Below are 16,950 nucleotides of genomic sequence, written 5' to 3' on the forward strand. Positions count from 1 at the left end.
CTATTAACCGTAAAATATATTTCTGCCCCTTTCGTTTCTTCGATTAACACGGGGGTTTTTAGTGAGTGGTGTAAATTTCGTAGCGGTAGGTTAGCTAACTTAGGTTAGCTGGGTTACATTAATAAACAGTCCTCTGCCAACTCAGCAGTGCGAAAGGATGGAAATGAATGTCGACTGCACAATTCAAGTTAGAACAGTTGTTCACTGTTTCTTCTTCTGAAATAATAATACCTTTACACAACGTCAACTCAAACCCGCTGAAAACAGCACAAAAGTCAGTACCTAGAAGTAAAAACAGTTGTAACGTAATGTCTTGTTAATCATGAGAACCTCTGTGTACAACACCACCTTTCTTCAGTCAATAAATCATTATTTACACGTTATTTTAATAGTAAAACACGACAGAAAGTGAGAAATGCAGTTTATATCAGGCCAAACATGTTTAACAGAGGGCTTTATAAACTTTCTTTTTGCCAATGCTTCAGTTTTTCAGGTATGGGGAACAAAACGTTGTTTACTTCATGTGGAAGGAAAGGAGCAGTGGACACATGACTGAAATTACTGAAGCATTGTGGTGTCATTGAACTGTTTCACGCTAACCTTGGAAAAATACCCTGTATGAAAGTTCACAATGGCTCATGTGTTGCTACATATATACAGTGGGCTTCATAAGTCTGAAAGCACTGGTGAAAATGCTTCATTTTGCGTTCTGGTCTAATTTAATACAAGATTTTTGATTATGAATTTTATTATCAGTGTATCAGTTTCAGAATTCTGTTTAATATGGTTTCAGACTTTTGAACCATACATATTAAGTAAATAACGTTTTGTGTGTCTTTGGCCTGGAGTATTGATTATGGACAGTAGACTGTGAGATCTGAGTAAACATGAAGTGTCAGGGATGATCACATGATCTATGTTGCATGTTTTAGGGGCTGTAGACAGGTGAGAGGACACTGGTTGTCCAGTTGTTGGTGAAGAGCTGAGTTGGCATGTCATAAATCAGGTTAAACGAGGAGAAAATTCCACTCTTGCCTGTACTTGGATGCTTTTTTTGAACCACCAGATCTTTTTGGTAAAATAATTATCTTGGTGTGCTCAGTTAGGTGACATTTCTCTGGTGTTCTGCAAGTGAAAAGGAACAAGGTCCTCCTCCAAGCCCCCCTTAGCCAACCCCTTATCAGCAGTCAGTTTCACAGTACAAGAAACATGCCTCTTATCTGTCTCAGAAATGCTGACCATATACCCCTAGCCTCATTGGTTACAGAGAGGGCGTCTGTTTGTCTGATTGGTTGATTTAGTTCTTTCGTTAATGGTCTCGTTTCATTAGAGGAAAGTGAAAGTATGTAAAGTGTATCCAGTAATGTCGCACAGAGTGTGACTGTTTGTTTGTACCTAGGAGGGTCAGTCCAAGGCCAGGTGTGGGAAGTATTTGAGGTGGTAGTGAGGATGACAGAAAAACAGAAGCACTGTGTGAGCAAGGAGGAAGAGTTTACATGATCAACTTCTACACTTTGTGAAGCTGTAATGAAGCGATTGCGTTCCTGGGCAGAGTTAGATCCCCCCTTTAGTGGTACTGAGGAAGACAACAGTGAGCAGGATGAGTCTTCGACCCTTAGGCCGACTTGGTCCTTGGTGAGTAAATTAATTGACAGTTGGTGCCATCGGGACCTGGAGCTGGTGGACAGCCTCAGCTTCACCATGGCTTGTTTACCAGCTAGAAGCAATTCATTAACATCATATACAGTTACTATTGATTTATTTGTAGCATAATACATTTAGCCTAGATGTTTAGTTTATTTGGACCCTTTTTCTACATCTGTAGTGACTGTTTTTCTGTCACTGTTAGTAGGGCTGATGTAGGAAAATATCTTTTAATTTACACTGTATAGCTACCACATAACTTGCATACCATTTTAAACATTTGCTTTGCAGAGTCTGCAGTTTGCCTTAAATGCCAGCACAGATGAATTTTTAAAAATATCTATTAAAGATGTTGACATTCAGTGCATAGCCAACCTGAAAAACTGGAATCAGTATTGTAAAGCACATGTTACACTACATAAGTATTGTAACAACAGTATCTGTAACAACACAAGTGTAACAACATATAAACGGCATATCATGTTATTTCATTAAAGATAGTCCTCTCGATAGGCATATATTAGCTATATTAGCATTATTATAATATAATGTACTTTAATGATGCTTAGTGCTCAGAAAAAGTGAAGATGACTAGATTTGTGTTGCAGACATGGTGATCCCTGGTTCCTATCAAAACCGCTGAACAATTTTGACTCAGGAAGTTTCTCTATATCAGAGCATTTAACATTAAAGCGCACTGAGTGACTTTATTTACATCTCAGTGACTAAATGATGGAGAATTTTTGAACAATCGGTGGAATTCCCCTTTAACACATTGTTACTTTTAGTGAGTTTTAAACCAGTTGTTTTTAAAGTTGGGACAACTAAAAGTAGAAACTGACTTTTTGCTTTATTTTAATAATAAACTATGGAGGCAACTTACTTGTTACTTATCTTGCAAATCACATTTTAGTCCTGCATTTCCCTAAATTATTGACCTGTATTTTTTTTTTTCTAATAGTTTGTCCCAATGTGACGCTAAAAAGCTTATTTTATTAAATTAAGATAAGAATTTCTGTTCATATCACAGCTCCTGCTATCAAATATAAGTTTGATTGTAAAAACATAAATGTTGTTGACTTGTGAGCTGATAAGGCCAATAAAAGATGAACTGATTAATGGAAATGTAAGACAATCAACATTAAGTCCCTACCTTTCATAGATTAGTCTTGATGTTGCCAAAATGCCAAAACTCAGCCAAATTGGACACATTTAGAAGTTTTGAAGATATAACCCGTGTCCCACACAGGCTGCTCGGTTCTAGCCTATAGGGCAGATCACATATTGTACGCAATTGTTAAATTCTGCTTTAATTGTCAAAAGAATTGTCTCTCTAAGTGGCATTTTAACAAAGTGTTTGCAGTTTTGTTCCCCACTCAATTTCTGTTGACCTCATGCTTTCTACTTGAGTGCCAGCAGAACATATGGACATTCATTTTCTTGATCATGAACCTAAAAACCCTTTCTGTGATGGAAAATGTGTTCATGAAAGTTGCTTTCATATTAGCATTAGAGATGCTCTCTGAATCAGCAGTCAGGCAGGGTTTCTGTTCCTACACAGTTTCCTATTGCTCTTCATTCTGATATCCTTTGTGTGAAAATGGGAAGCTAGTAAAAGGGGTCAGCCTTCATGGATTGTTAGCCTGCAGATGAGAGCTTATTATCTTGGTAGTAAATTGGTCTCTTTGGAGATTTCTCTCAAGGTTCAAGGTTTTGAGGCAAATTAGTCTGAATTTAAATCAGGAATACTATTGGATGATTAAATCATTGATTAAATCAAGTTTTATCACATTACGTCTAATATGCATGTATGAGTTTACAAAAATGGCTTGTTTAGGTGTAGCCATACTACACACAGTTATGAATTGTCATGGATTTTTTTTTTGGTCTGAGTTTGCTCAGAAATTGGTTAACTCTTTTATAGTCTACTGAATTTGCTTTCGTGTGTGTGCGTATATATACACACTGCTCAAAAAAATAAAGGGAACACTCAAATAACACATCCTGGATCTGAATGAATGAAATATTCTCACTGAATACTTTGTTCTGTACAAAGTTGAATGTGCTGACAACAAAATCACACAAAAATAAATGGGAATCAAATTTATTAACCAATGGAGGCCTGGATTTGGTGTCACACACAAGGTCTCCTGAGGGATCTCCTCCCAGACCTGGACTAAAACATCCGCCAACTCCTGGACAGTCTGTGGTGCAACGTGGCGTTGGTGGATGGAGTGAGACATGATGTCCCAGATGTGCTCAATCGGATTCATGTCTGGGGAACGGGCGGGCCAGTCCATAGCTTCAGTGCCTTTATCTTGCAGGAACTGCTGTCCCACTCCAGCCACATGAGGACTAGCATTGTCCTGCATTAGGAGGAACCCAGGGCCAACCGCACCAGCATATGGTCTCACAAGGGGTCTGAGGATCTCATCTCAGTACCTAATGGCAGTCAGGCTACCTCTGGCGAGCACATGGAGGGCTGTGCGGCCCTCCAAAGAAATGCCACCCCACACCATTACTGACCCACTGCCAAACCGGTCATGCTGAAGGATGTTGCAGGCAGCAGATCGCTCTCCATGGCATCTCCAGACTCTGTCACGTCTGTCACATATGCTCAGTGTGAACCTGCTTTCCTCTGTGAAGAGCACACGGCGCCAGTGGCGAATTTGCCAATCCTGGTGTTCTCTGGCAAAAGCCAAGCGTCCTGCACAGTGTTGGGCTGTGAGCACAATCCCCATCTGTGGACGTCGGGCCCTCATACCAACCTCATGGAGTCGGTTTCTAAATGTTTGTGCAGACACATGCACATTTGTGGCCTGCTGGAGGTCATTTTGTAGGGCTCTGGCAGTTCTCCTCCTGTTCCTCCTTGCACAAAGGCGGAGGTAGTGATCCTGCTGCTGGGTTGTTGCCCTCCTACGGACTCCTCCATGTCTCCTGGTGTACTGGCCTGTCTCCTGGTAGCGCGTCCAGCCTCTGGACACTACGCTGACAGACACAGCAAACCTTCTTGCCACAGCTCGCATTGATGTGCCATCCTGGATGAGCTGCACTACCTGAGCCACTTGTGTGGGTTGTAGAGTCCATCTCATGCTACCACGAGTGTGAAAGCACCACCAACATTCAAAAGTGACCAAAACATCAGCCAGAAAGCAGAAAGGTACTGAGAAGTGGTCTGTGGTCCCCACCTGCAGAACCACTCCTTTATTGAGTGTGTCTTGCTAATTGCCAATAATTTCCACCTGTTGTCTATTCCATTTGCACAACAGTTTGATTTCACAGAAGTTTGATTTACTTGGAGTTATATTGTGTTGTTTAAGTGTTCCCTTAAAGCTGTGTGTGTGTGTGTGTGTATGTGTGTGTGTGTGTGTGTGTGTGTGTGTGTATATGTATATATATATATATATATATATATATATATATATATATATATATATATATATATATAAAAATATATAAAATACACACACAAAATAATTGTGTATGTATGTATGTATACGTACACTCACCAGCCACTTTATTAGGTACCTGTTCAGTTGCTTGTTAACACAAATAGCTAATACGTAAGTCAATACATTTATGCATGTAGAGGTGGTCAAGAGAACTTGCTGAAGTGCAGACCGAGCATCAGAACGGGGAAGAAAGGTGATTTAAGTGACTTTGAACGTGGTGTGGTTGTTGGTGCTAGACAGGCTGGTCTGAGTATTTCAGAAACTGCTGATCTACTAGGATTTTCATGCACAACCATCTCTAGGGTTTACAGAGAATGGTCAGAAAAAGAGAAAATATCCAGTGAGCGGCAGTTGTGTGGACAAAAGTGCCTTGTTGATGTGAGAGGTCAGAGGAGAACGGGCAGACTGGTTCAAGATGATAGAAAGGCAACAGTAACTCAAATAAGCACTTGTTATAACCCAAGATTGCAGAATACCATCTCTGCATGCACAACACCTCGAACCTTGAAGAAGATGGGCTATAGCAGCAGCAGACCACACCGGGTCAGCTAAGAACAGGAAACTGAGAAAACAATTCGCACAGGCTCACCGAAATTGGACAATAGAAGATTGGAAAAATGTTGCCTGGTCTGAAGAGTCTCGATTTCAGCTGCGACATTCAGATGGTAGGGTCAGATTTTGGCTTAAACAGCATGAAAGCAGCGATCTGTCCTGTGTTGTATCAGCAGTTCAGGCTGGTGGTGGTGGTGTAATGGTGTGGGGGATATTTTCTTGGCACAGTTTGGGCTCCTTAGTACCAATAGAGCATCGTTTAAATGCCGCAGCCTAACTGAGTATTGTTGCTGACCGGGTCCATCCCTTTATGACCACAGTGTACCCGTCTTCTGATGGCTACTTCCAGCAGGATAATGCACCATGTCACAAAGCTCATATCATGTCAGACTGGTTTCCTTAACCAAGTATAAACTCATCCATCCAAATAATTGAATTCCGATGTTCCAGTCACTTCCACACTTCCATGGCCATAGGTGTATAAAATCAAGTACCTAGTCATGCCGACTGCTTCTACAAGCATTTTTGAAAGAAGGGGTTGCTCTCAAGAGCTCAGTAAATTCCAGCATGGTACTGTGATAGGATATCACCTGTGCAACAAGTCCAGTTGTGAAAATTCCTCGCTACTAAATATTCCACAATGAATTGGCATTGGTGTTATAACAAAGTGGAAGCGATTGGGAACGACAGCAACTCAGCCACGAAGTGGTAGGCCATGTAGAATGACCGAGCACGGTCAGCGGATGCTGAGGTGCATAGCGCGCAGAGGTCGCCAACTTTCTGCAGAGTCAGTCACTACAGACCTCCAGACTTCAGATTAGCTCATGAACAGAGCATAGAGAGCTCTGAGAGCGTAGTGTGCCAGGAGAACAGTTGTGTGTAAAATTTGGTGGAGGGGGTTTATGGTGTGGGGTTGTCTTTCAAAACACCTTTGGTGTTCTTTGTCTGATACCAAATGAATTTTAAAATAATTATTGTAACACAGTGTTTTGTGAAAAACCTCCTAAAGTATCATGATATAACATTATAACACCACCTGTTATACTGATCCTTAAGGTGAAAATATAATACTCTCTGTATCATAAGCATATTATATATCATAATTCAAGCAATGATTTTAATAATGTAATGTATATAATCTGCTATATAATCTGGTCTCTAAAGTGGTTAATAAAACTTAGTCAAATGCCTTGCATCCTGTACTTGAAAAAGGTTTGTGCCTGATCTGAAACATGGCTGTTGTGTGAAAGAAATATAGGCTTGTCCTAGGTACAAAGCCTGTAAAAGGCCCAGCTGAACAGTGCCCTAAATAAAATGAATGTCCTACTTTTATTAATTTAGTAACTGTGTAGAAATGGCTTTCTTCACAGACTACACTTGGTTTTGGACTGAAAATGAGTTTAAGTAGCCCTGTTTTGTTTCATTTTATTTGTTGGTTAGACCATCAAGTGGTCTTTTCAAATCTGAGTTGTGTGTGTGGTTTTGGTAAAATTGCTGAAATATCCAGAGAAATTGCCACATTTCAGTACTTAACTATCAGAAGTATCCACATTTCACTGCTTAACTACTTATCTACACTGATCAGGCATAACATTATGACTACCTCCTTGTTTCTGCACTCATTGTCCATTTTTTTCAGCTCCACTTACTGTACAGGTGCACTTTGTAGTTCTACAATTACAGACTGTAGTTCAGATTACAATTACAGACTGTAGTTCAGATTACAATTACAGACTGTAGTTCAGATTACAATTACAGACTGTAGACTGTAGTTTCTGTGCATACTTTGTTAGCCCTATTTTATCCTGTTCTTCAGTGGTTAGGACACCCATGGACCCTCACAGAGCAGGTACTATTTGGGTGGTGGATCATTCTCAGCACTGCACTGACACTGATGTGGTGGTGGTGGTGGTATGTTAGTATGTGCTGTGCTGGTACGAGTGGATCAGTCACAGCAGTGCTGCTGAAGTTTTTAAACACTGTGTCCACTCTATTAGACACGCCTACCTTGTCAGTCCACCTTGTAGATGTAAAGTCAGAGATGATAGCTCATCTGCAGCTGCACAGTTCATGTTGGTTCTCTAGTCCTTCATCAGTGGTCATAGGATTCTGCGCACAGGATGCTGTTGGCTAGATATTTTTGATTGGTGGACTATTCTCAGTTTACGTGGAGTAAGTGGAGCTGATAAAGTGGGTAATGAGTGTAGAAACAAGGAGGTATTCATAATGTTATGCCTGATCTGTGTTTATTTCAATACTTAACTATTGGAACTATAAGCATTTCAATACATAGCCATCTAAACTATCCGTGTTTCAATACTTAACCATCTGAACTGTCCACTGTTTCACTTGGCTATTTGAATGAACTCATTTCAGTACATAACTATCCAAAATATCCATGTTTTTAAACATGCCTATCAAACTGTGCATAGTTCAATACTGATGTTCAAGTCATTTACACTCTGCACTATTTCCAAATACATCTAATGACAACATATTAAATGTTGAAACTGAGAAATTGTGGGGTTTTTTTTTTTTTTTAAATTTAAGCTCATTTAAGTAGGAAAAGTGTTCTGTGGCCTGACGAATCACAATTTTAATGCTGCTCTTGTAAATAAACCACATTCTGCACATATTACAACAGCATGGCTCAGTAATAAGAGTCAGGGTCACATGATGAAAACATCTGAAAATGTCGACATTGTCTTTTAAACATGGTATGGCTGTGCAAACAGGACTTCTGGTTCCAGATGAGCTTAGCTGATCTGAGATTGAATAGGCTGTCTGCAGACATGCAGATAAGGTCCATCAAGAGGCAGCCAGCCAGGGGAACCATGAGCTGAATTTTCATTACTGAAAGAAAACGGCCTGGGGGGCTGAATAAGCTGTGCATCACATACTGCGAGTTAGTACCAGTTCTGTACAGACACAGTAAAAGTGTAGTAGAGCTAAACTCCTGCTGACATAGTCATGCAGGCGATTCTGAACCCCATGCTGAATAATGGAATGCTAAGTTTTGTGCTCAGTGCAGTGGGTTATTACAAACATGTGATCTGATATAGTAGAGCCTTTTTTTTAACTGAGAAATGTACAGACAAAGATAACTGAAGTGCTTACAGATGAGGAAATTGTTCATTTTAAACCAATAAAAAAACTCTAATATCTACAGTTTTTCGTTCCTCTAAACATATTTGAGCTTTATGCTAAGATGTGTTTAATGTGCGATTTTTGCCTCGTTTAATTTAGCAGTGAAACTACAAGACTGATGAGCTCATTTGTGACCTAATGTTGTGGGAATGCTATAGTGTCATGTGTTTTATGACGCTGTGTCTGTAAAAGTCAGGCTTCTACAGTGTGACATGCTTTTTTCCATTTTTAAAGATACCAGTATGTGTTAGAAACCGCATAACCAAATTTGACTCTTGGCTGATTATGATACATTTGAGTTAAATTGTGTAAATCAGATTTTTTAATGGACCTAATATTAAGTAAAGGAGAGAGCGCTAATTTTAAATACCACCATCTTCACCTGCTTCTTTCTTCTCCTCTCTCTGAACAGGCTGACACTATGAACTACGTGGGGCAGCTGGCAGGCCAGGTGCTGGTTACAGTGAAGGAGTTGTATAAGGGCATTAACCAGGCCACACTCTCAGGCTGCATTGACGTGGTGGTGGTCCGCCAGAAAGATGGAACCTTTCAGTGTTCTCCTTTTCATGTGCGCTTCGGCAAATTGGGCGTTCTTCGCTCCAAGGAGAAAGTGGTGAGTGCCAGCTGGAACACTAACTGAAAGAATGAGTTGAAATGTGAGAGGGGGATGTTCAAAGTTCAAGTTGGTTTGATGAATGAACAAAACAATGAGTAAAACAACTGAGTTGATGGAGCAGAAAACCTCTTTAAAGCAGGAGTACAAGTAATTGGATAGTCATTGTTTAATATAAACTGAGAATGCATTCAAACATCTTGAGCAGCAGCAGATCAACAGTAAAACACTTGAATACAATCCGCTGCCATGGCGATTCTGCAAAAGTTTATGGCTGTTTCCTCTGGAAACGAGGAACATCAAAGTGACTTGTGTGCTAGTAGCGCCCCTCCTGGAGACGAGGCGGACTGCTAGATGGAAGTTCTAGAGCCATGTTGGCATACTTTACATATATATTTAAATAATAAAAAAAAAAGATATGTAATTTTTTTTCCCCTTCATTGTTACAGCAGAGGTGCTCTGCAATTCAGCTTTTAGAAGCCCTTGGGAAAATTAATTTTACGCTGTCATTATTTTCCAACTTCGAATATTCAGTATTATTTAGCAAGCTGTTAAATTATTTGTCCTCTTGTTCTTTTGTTCTCTTATTAACAAAAGCGATAATTCCCTTTGAAGTATTTTCACTACGATAATTTAGTTAATTAATTAAGCATGAATTAAACAGAACTTAGGTTGTTTTTGGCTGAGTGTGTCCTCAATTTTAGCTTTGGTTTTTGGTCAGTAATTTTCATTTTATGGATCACTAAACTGTAATATATAAACACATGCTGCAGACTTGGTTATAAGATACGGGAGTTATAAGATATACACATCTATTGGATTTATTCATTTAAATGACATATTTAACAACTGTATTTTAAATTAAAACAGTGATGCGTATATGCAACCATGTGTGTATTTTGGCTATTACTCATCAGAAGCTACACACTCTGTCATACCCTTTTTTCTCTGTCATTGGAGCAGTAACCCTCTTGTCACTGTGGTGGTACCCTCAAGGGTCCATCCCGGTACTTTTAGTCAGGGATCATAATTGTACCCGAATCCCTTTATATTATTAAATTATATTTTCTAAGTTGTATTGATTCCACACCTCCTGTCTCACCTCCAGGCTTTTTATTTTTATGCTCTGATTTAAAACATTTGGTTATGAAGAGGTACAGCCATTTACTTTTTCACTAGGAAAAACTCATGTAAGGTACACCATTGGACCTTAAAACCACTGGTGTACCTTTTGAGGGTAGACTTATGTTGTTTTGTACCTTGATGAATTAATCCTGTCCCTGCATGGTACCTTTATTTCTAACAGTGTAGTCAGCATACACGTCCACATTCTAGAGCAAGAGTGACCTCGACCACACTCCCAAAATACACCTGGGCCAACATTAGAGAATTGTTGCTTTAATGTTAATGTACAGTGAGGAGCTAAAGGAACAGGCCAGCATTTTTTAACCTGTCTCTCACCATTCTTTCAGCTGAAGCAACTGCCTCTTGGCTTCTCACGTACATGTTTCCAGTCAACGGATTTTCTGTCCTTTTTTAAGTAATGTGAATTGCATGAGAAAACTGTGGGGGAAAAACTGGACTAAAGGTGTGGACTGAGTTGAAAAATGTAGCTGAATAGTTCTTGTTCTATGCAGAACTGGTCTTTAAACAGTTTCTGTTGCGCTGCTATGTTTTGCCATGGGGCTATTGGCCTGCTGAAATTAATTCCATTATCCTTAGCTGCTCTCAAAACCCCTGAACAAACAAAACAAACAGGTTCAGTGAAAGTAGGCTAGCTCTTATCACCAGTGGCCCTGCAGTTTGTCACTTCTGCAAACATTGCCTGTGGCTGCTGGAAATGGGTCATTGCAAGAGTTTAACCCGAAGCAGTGCCTCTTGGTCAAGAGTAGAGAAATAAGTTTCTCCATGTCCTGCATGAACTGTATAGTGGTGTCTTCATGCAAAGCATTTGTATTGTTGTCCAGTGGGTCAAAAGTATACATACACCATGTTGATTTTTAACATTCAAATTCCAAATTGATGTTATTACTTTTTGAAGCTTGAAGCTTTGAGATTATTTTTTGTTTTAAGAGTCTATGGCTGTACCTTCGAGCCAGTGCCTTTTGCGTTTGATACCAATGTGAAAATGCTAAACCTTTCCCCAAAAAAGCTAGTAGGAAAGTTCCGTCATTGACCTGTAGGCATCATGAAAAGTTATTCACAGTGATTTTATGTGAAATGGTTTGCTGTACAGAAACGTGCTTGCTTGGATTTCTTTAAAGTAGTGGCGATAGGAATCAGAGCTTGCAATGTCTACAACCTAAATATAGCCATTTACTTTCCTACTGAAATGGAGAGCATTACAAACTTTCAGAATTTCTTGCCTCTTGGCAATTTTCGGCTACGAATAAGAACGCAAAATCCCAGATCTCCTCAGATATTACGTTATACAAACGAAGCTAAACTTACCGGACTAGACCTGTTTGTGCCTTTATGTACAAAGAAAGTGCAAACTGTGGATTAATATGGGGTTGAGAAGTGCTGATACAGTGAGAGAGCTTGAGACATATTTCACTACAAACTAGGTGCTCTGTTGAAATTGTAAAGAGAGTGCATTGTATGGATCCATACATTATAAAGATGATGATAACTGCTCTTATCTGTCTTTGTTTTACATGCAGCTCCTCTGTCTCTGCTCTTCTGTTCAGGCGGTGTGCATGTCCGTCTCTTCGCCTGTCTCTTCTAACTCTCTGATTGGCTAATGTTTGAGTCACTCATTCAGTAAATCTCTGACCCTCTGACTCTTCAGGACTTGTGAACGTTTAGAGTTGTAAATACCAAACATGTTTGGTCATATCAGAGGGCCTCACTTCAGAGTTCAGTCGGAGGACTAAAGATTCACTCGTTTCTACTCTCACGCTGTGAGATCATTTGTGCAGTCAGTTGATTCTGATTACGCTTCCGACTTGGAAAAATGCTTCATATTTTGAAAATGTGTTGCATTTGATTGTGTGGGCCCAGCCTTAGACCTCGTCCACCTTTTAGAACAGTTTGTCTGAAAATAAGCATTTAAATCAAGCCACTCTTGGCTTTGCTTATATGTGAAGAGTTTCATTCTGATAAATCAGTGTAATTTCCTTTTAAGGCTGCTAAAGGTTACTTTGTTTCAATGCCATTGAAGTCAATGTCAGACAAATATAGTAATACATAATTGCGAACGTATGTGTGATGGCGTGTGAGAGTGTTATGCAGGGCTGTAAACAGCTCCATCCGTGTCATATGCTATAGGCTGCATGAACTCTATTTAGCACTGAGCAGGCTGAATAATCTACTGCAGACTGCATCATTTATTTAGCATCCTGTGACAGGCCAGCAAAGATGGTGGTGTTGGTTTTCTATGAAAAAAATGGGAGACATTGTCTTCTGTATAGTACACGGAGGGGAAATCATATATGTAGGTGCACATATTTCAGACAAATGGGGTTAGGTGAAGGAGCTCATAATACATTTCGATGTATTTGAACAGGACGACTTGTGGGTGCTTTTTTTTTCTTTCTTTTTTTTTTTAAATTATCGTATTATTTTTATTTAATTTTTTTTGCTGCATGTATTCAACATCCATTGGAATCCTTGAAATAAAACCCAAATATGGCGGGGGTTGGAGCAGTTTCTCTCAACCTGCAGGAAGTGCGGAGATGCTTAGAAAAAGAGAAGGGGTGGTCGCTATGGCAACAGGTTTCTCAGGATAAGAAGTGCTTGGCAGAGGAGGAGTGGGATAGTACCATCAAGGTTACTTATATAATGGGGAGACAATCCGTGGGGTGACTTTCTTGTTCCTGATCTTTTCTTTGAAAAGCTTTTTAGAGCCAAAAGTTTGCCACTTTCTCTTCCTATTCAATGTTTGAAATTGTTTTGTTCACAAAAGTTCCTATAGTGTGAAGTACTGCTATGCCATGTGACTGTTTAAATACACGTGTGTGTGTGTGCGCGTGCGTGCACTTGTGCATGTGTGCATGTTCACGCACATATAGAGTGAGTGAGTCAGCCGTAACTCTTAACACCAGTTACTATCTGTCCTCACCTCACTACAACAATAAAGAAGTTATACAGAGGTGGTAAAGTAATCCTGTGTTGAAAGTAAACGGGCCCTAATTCTATTTCCCTCACAAGTGTGAGCCCCCTTTTCTCTGGCTTTAAATATTTCATACTGGACTGGCATGTTGAAGACTCACCCCAGGCCATCGTTAGTCGTGTCATTAACATTCTGCCCCATCTCTCTGTGAACACGCAGCCTAAATTGCCTAGCAACCTTGTAACTGAAGACAAGAGGCTAAGAGACTAAGACTGAGAAAAGCAGAGGCTCAATAGACTCTGCAAAAAAAAAGATGCCAAAACAAATCTGCACTCAGTAAAGGCTTCAGATCAGTGGTATCGTTTCAGGTTTCTTGTTACTGATGTCAGTTGAAAGTCGATCGTTCTGGCTCGTGTACCTGTCTGCTCGATGGCACAGCATTAGGTGTGTAATATGGTCTTGAGGGTGTGTTGGCAGCTGGCCAACAGCAGCATCCTGACCTTGGTCATTAATTGAGTTTGGTAATTATGCAGAGCACTGAATGAAGCATTAGACTTGGGCATTGTCTGTCTCTGAGCCAGTCCTTACAAATGCATGATTAAACAAAACACCACAGGCTTCAGCTGAGCTGTAGTAGAATGAGTAACAACGTGTAGAGAATTCTCCAAGCATCAGTCAAGTCTTGAAACGGCATGGGCAACAGAAGACTTTGACAGCAGAACCCAGAACTGTAATGACTCATGCAACCATTCTGAAAACCTTTACTTGTTCATGCGGCTGTCGCTATTACTTGATTAAATTCAGTGAAAAACTCTAAAGATTCAAATTAAATTAATTCTCTAAAACTCTAAAGATTCAAATTACTTAAGTTGGTAATTTTGAAAAATGGTTGAATCTGACAGAATTATATTTAAAACTGGTTATTTTGCAGTTACGTACTCAATATGTTGTGACTCTACAGAAATAACAAGTATCTACAAAATGGTTCCTGTACAGGAGAAAGTGAAATATCCTTTACTTTTATTAAATTATGTATAGATTTATTCAAACATATATTAAATTTATATAATGAGGTCTTATGCCAGGCAAATTGGGAGTGTTTTTATTGGTCTATTTCTTATGAAATTTTATTTATTTATTTTTTTAAACTGGATGATGACCAGTCAAATCATTACGCTCTCAACCAAGCTCCACCTCATTTTTTTCAGCCTTCCTATCACAGCACAGCTACATTTGCTATGTGCCATTTTCCTGAAGTCTTCAGTTTGTTTATCAGTGTGTCAGTGCTTGAATTTGAAGCTCCAGTTGTGGATGAAAAATCTAAAAGTGAGATTCCGTCACATAGAGCATGTCATTTTCTACCCATTCAAGGCTAAAACATTGTCATAATTTTTATGTTGTTGTCAATTTTATTACAAAGACTGAAATTGGCTTTGTGATCATTTCAAAGCAAACATCTAGCGTCATTGTTACTCCAGTATATTTTTGCTGTAGCAGTATGTTATTGACTTGAATTATTAGATTTAGGTTCTTAAGTTTATCTTGTTTTTGCACATGATCAAGGATTTACTGTGTTGTTTTTCCCCGATCTTTGTACATCTTAGCTTTTTAATTTTAACTTGGCCATGTCATCTTCATTGGGCATGCATGCTGTGTAGTCTTAATAAGGGGTGTTGCAGTGTTTGTTGTGTTTATGTGACTCCAGCATTCTGTTGGATCTAACCACTTTTTCACAGGCGTACCCAAAAAATAGTTTCTGCCTTCTCCACTGTTTTGTAACATTCTGATGCTTGGAGCTCTGAGATGAAGCAGAGCCTCAAGCTACACACACTCACACAGTAGAGCTTCAGATCCTGTGAGTCGGCGGAAGACCTCCTGCTGTTGGTTGAACTTTCATAGCAGAATGATGCATTGTATGTGTCTTTAAGCTGTACTGGCTGAAAGAAATATAAGCCATTGCTACTTGATGAATCTGTTTCTTCTTCTCATCTTCCCTTCATAATCAGGGTAACATTTAAAAAAAATTAAAAATAAAATGCATTGGACTTGATGTGATCGATTCATTGCTTTAAATCTATAAAAATCTAATTTGTGTCAAAACACCTTACAACAACTAAACATTTGACCACAATTAAGCGTGAAACTAAGCATACTTTTTCTTTGGCTTTTGACCTCTGAGTAGTTGTCTTTTTTATGATGCATATATTAAATTCTCCTACTAAAATTGGTTGCATTAAGAAACAGCCTGATAGCATATTTATATGCATTTTTTTGAAGATGTTTTATGAAGTAATATTAGTAATATTTGAAAAGCTCTATGTGGTTTATGGTTCTTGTAAGTTATTTTTTATCATTTTGCCTTTCCTCGAATAATCAGTAATCTGTGTATTGCTTGTTTGCTAATATAATCGATAGTGACATACTTGGTTATGTTCTGGCATGCCGCAACAGCCATTTTTACAGGCTGAACTTACGTGAGCTGTTCATATGAAGAAAACAAGAAATCTGAACTCGCCCACAAGCACTCGAGAACAAATCTTGGTAGTGTCCATTGATCGACTCCTGTTGCTCACACCTGTTTAAAACCATGAGTCACACTAAGACCCAACAAATCAAATTGAGCTTGTAGGCCAATAATAACTAGACACTGAATGAACCTCAAGGTGAACAGCCAGGAGTTCTTAAGGGAGTATCAGGCTGAATGTCAACTCATATTGGTTTCTATAGGTCAGCGCTCAGGTGGAGCATACTTTTGATGTGTTTGACCTGCAGCTAGACCAGAGAAAGTATCAAAAGGTCAACCTCTTGACTGGGAACATGAGGATCAGATAGACCTGTTGTTGACAGTGTGCAATTAGAGTAAACATGAAGATGAAGTTGTGTCTGTTGGCCTCTGTAAAATGAAGGTGGGATTTTGTTATCTTAATTTCCCTCAGATTGACATAGAAATAAATGGGGAGCCAGTGGATCTGCACATGAAGCTGGGAGACAATGGAGAGGCTTTCTTTGTGCAGGAAATGGAGGTGCAGAATGTGAGTATCCTTACAAATAGTACACACAGTTCCCACAGATTTATTCAGGTCTGTTCTTAATGCGCATCTAGGAAATTAGTTTCTTATTAGCCTTAGGCTGGAAATTGATACAATTGAGTTTTGTGGAAATTATTTAAATGATCATTCTTTCATGCCTAGTGATTTTATTAATCAACCCCTTTGTACTATTCTTCTAAGATATGGTTAGATCAGAAAAAAAATCAACAAAGAAACTCTGTTGCATGAGATCTGTTTATCGATAGATAGTAAAATGCACAGAGTTGGTCTGAATGAGGGTGCCAGTGTGCCAGTTGGGCAATATTTTGGTTTGCAACCAAACGAATATGGAAAACCAGTGTATATTAACCATATTCTCTGCAAACAGCAAGTAATAGGAATATTAGAAGTTAGCATAGAGATGTAGCAGAGGTAATTATGAGACTATAATTATGAGAC

General features: G+C 39.2%; 1 protein-coding gene across 3 annotated transcripts in view; it reads left to right on the top strand.

Annotated features, from left to right (window-relative positions):
• Positions 1–16,950, top strand: part of lpin2 (lipin 2) — a 50,942-nt gene that overhangs the window by 853 nt on the left and 33,139 nt on the right. For 2 of the 3 annotated variants that reach the window (XM_017685899.2, XM_017685900.2), the window contains exons 2-3: positions 9,208–9,408; positions 16,399–16,494. In XM_017685899.2, the coding sequence (XP_017541388.1) occupies positions 9,217–9,408; positions 16,399–16,494 (288 nt within the window). In that variant the 5' untranslated portion in view covers positions 9,208–9,216. Of the gene's footprint in view, positions 1–1,389; positions 1,636–9,207; positions 9,409–16,398; positions 16,495–16,950 lie in introns of those variants that run through there. The other variant, XM_017685898.2, reaches the window with a different exon arrangement.

Source organism: Pygocentrus nattereri, chromosome 2 (assembly GCF_015220715.1).
Source record: "Pygocentrus nattereri isolate fPygNat1 chromosome 2, fPygNat1.pri, whole genome shotgun sequence".
Taxonomy (NCBI): Eukaryota; Metazoa; Chordata; class Actinopteri; order Characiformes; family Serrasalmidae; genus Pygocentrus; species Pygocentrus nattereri.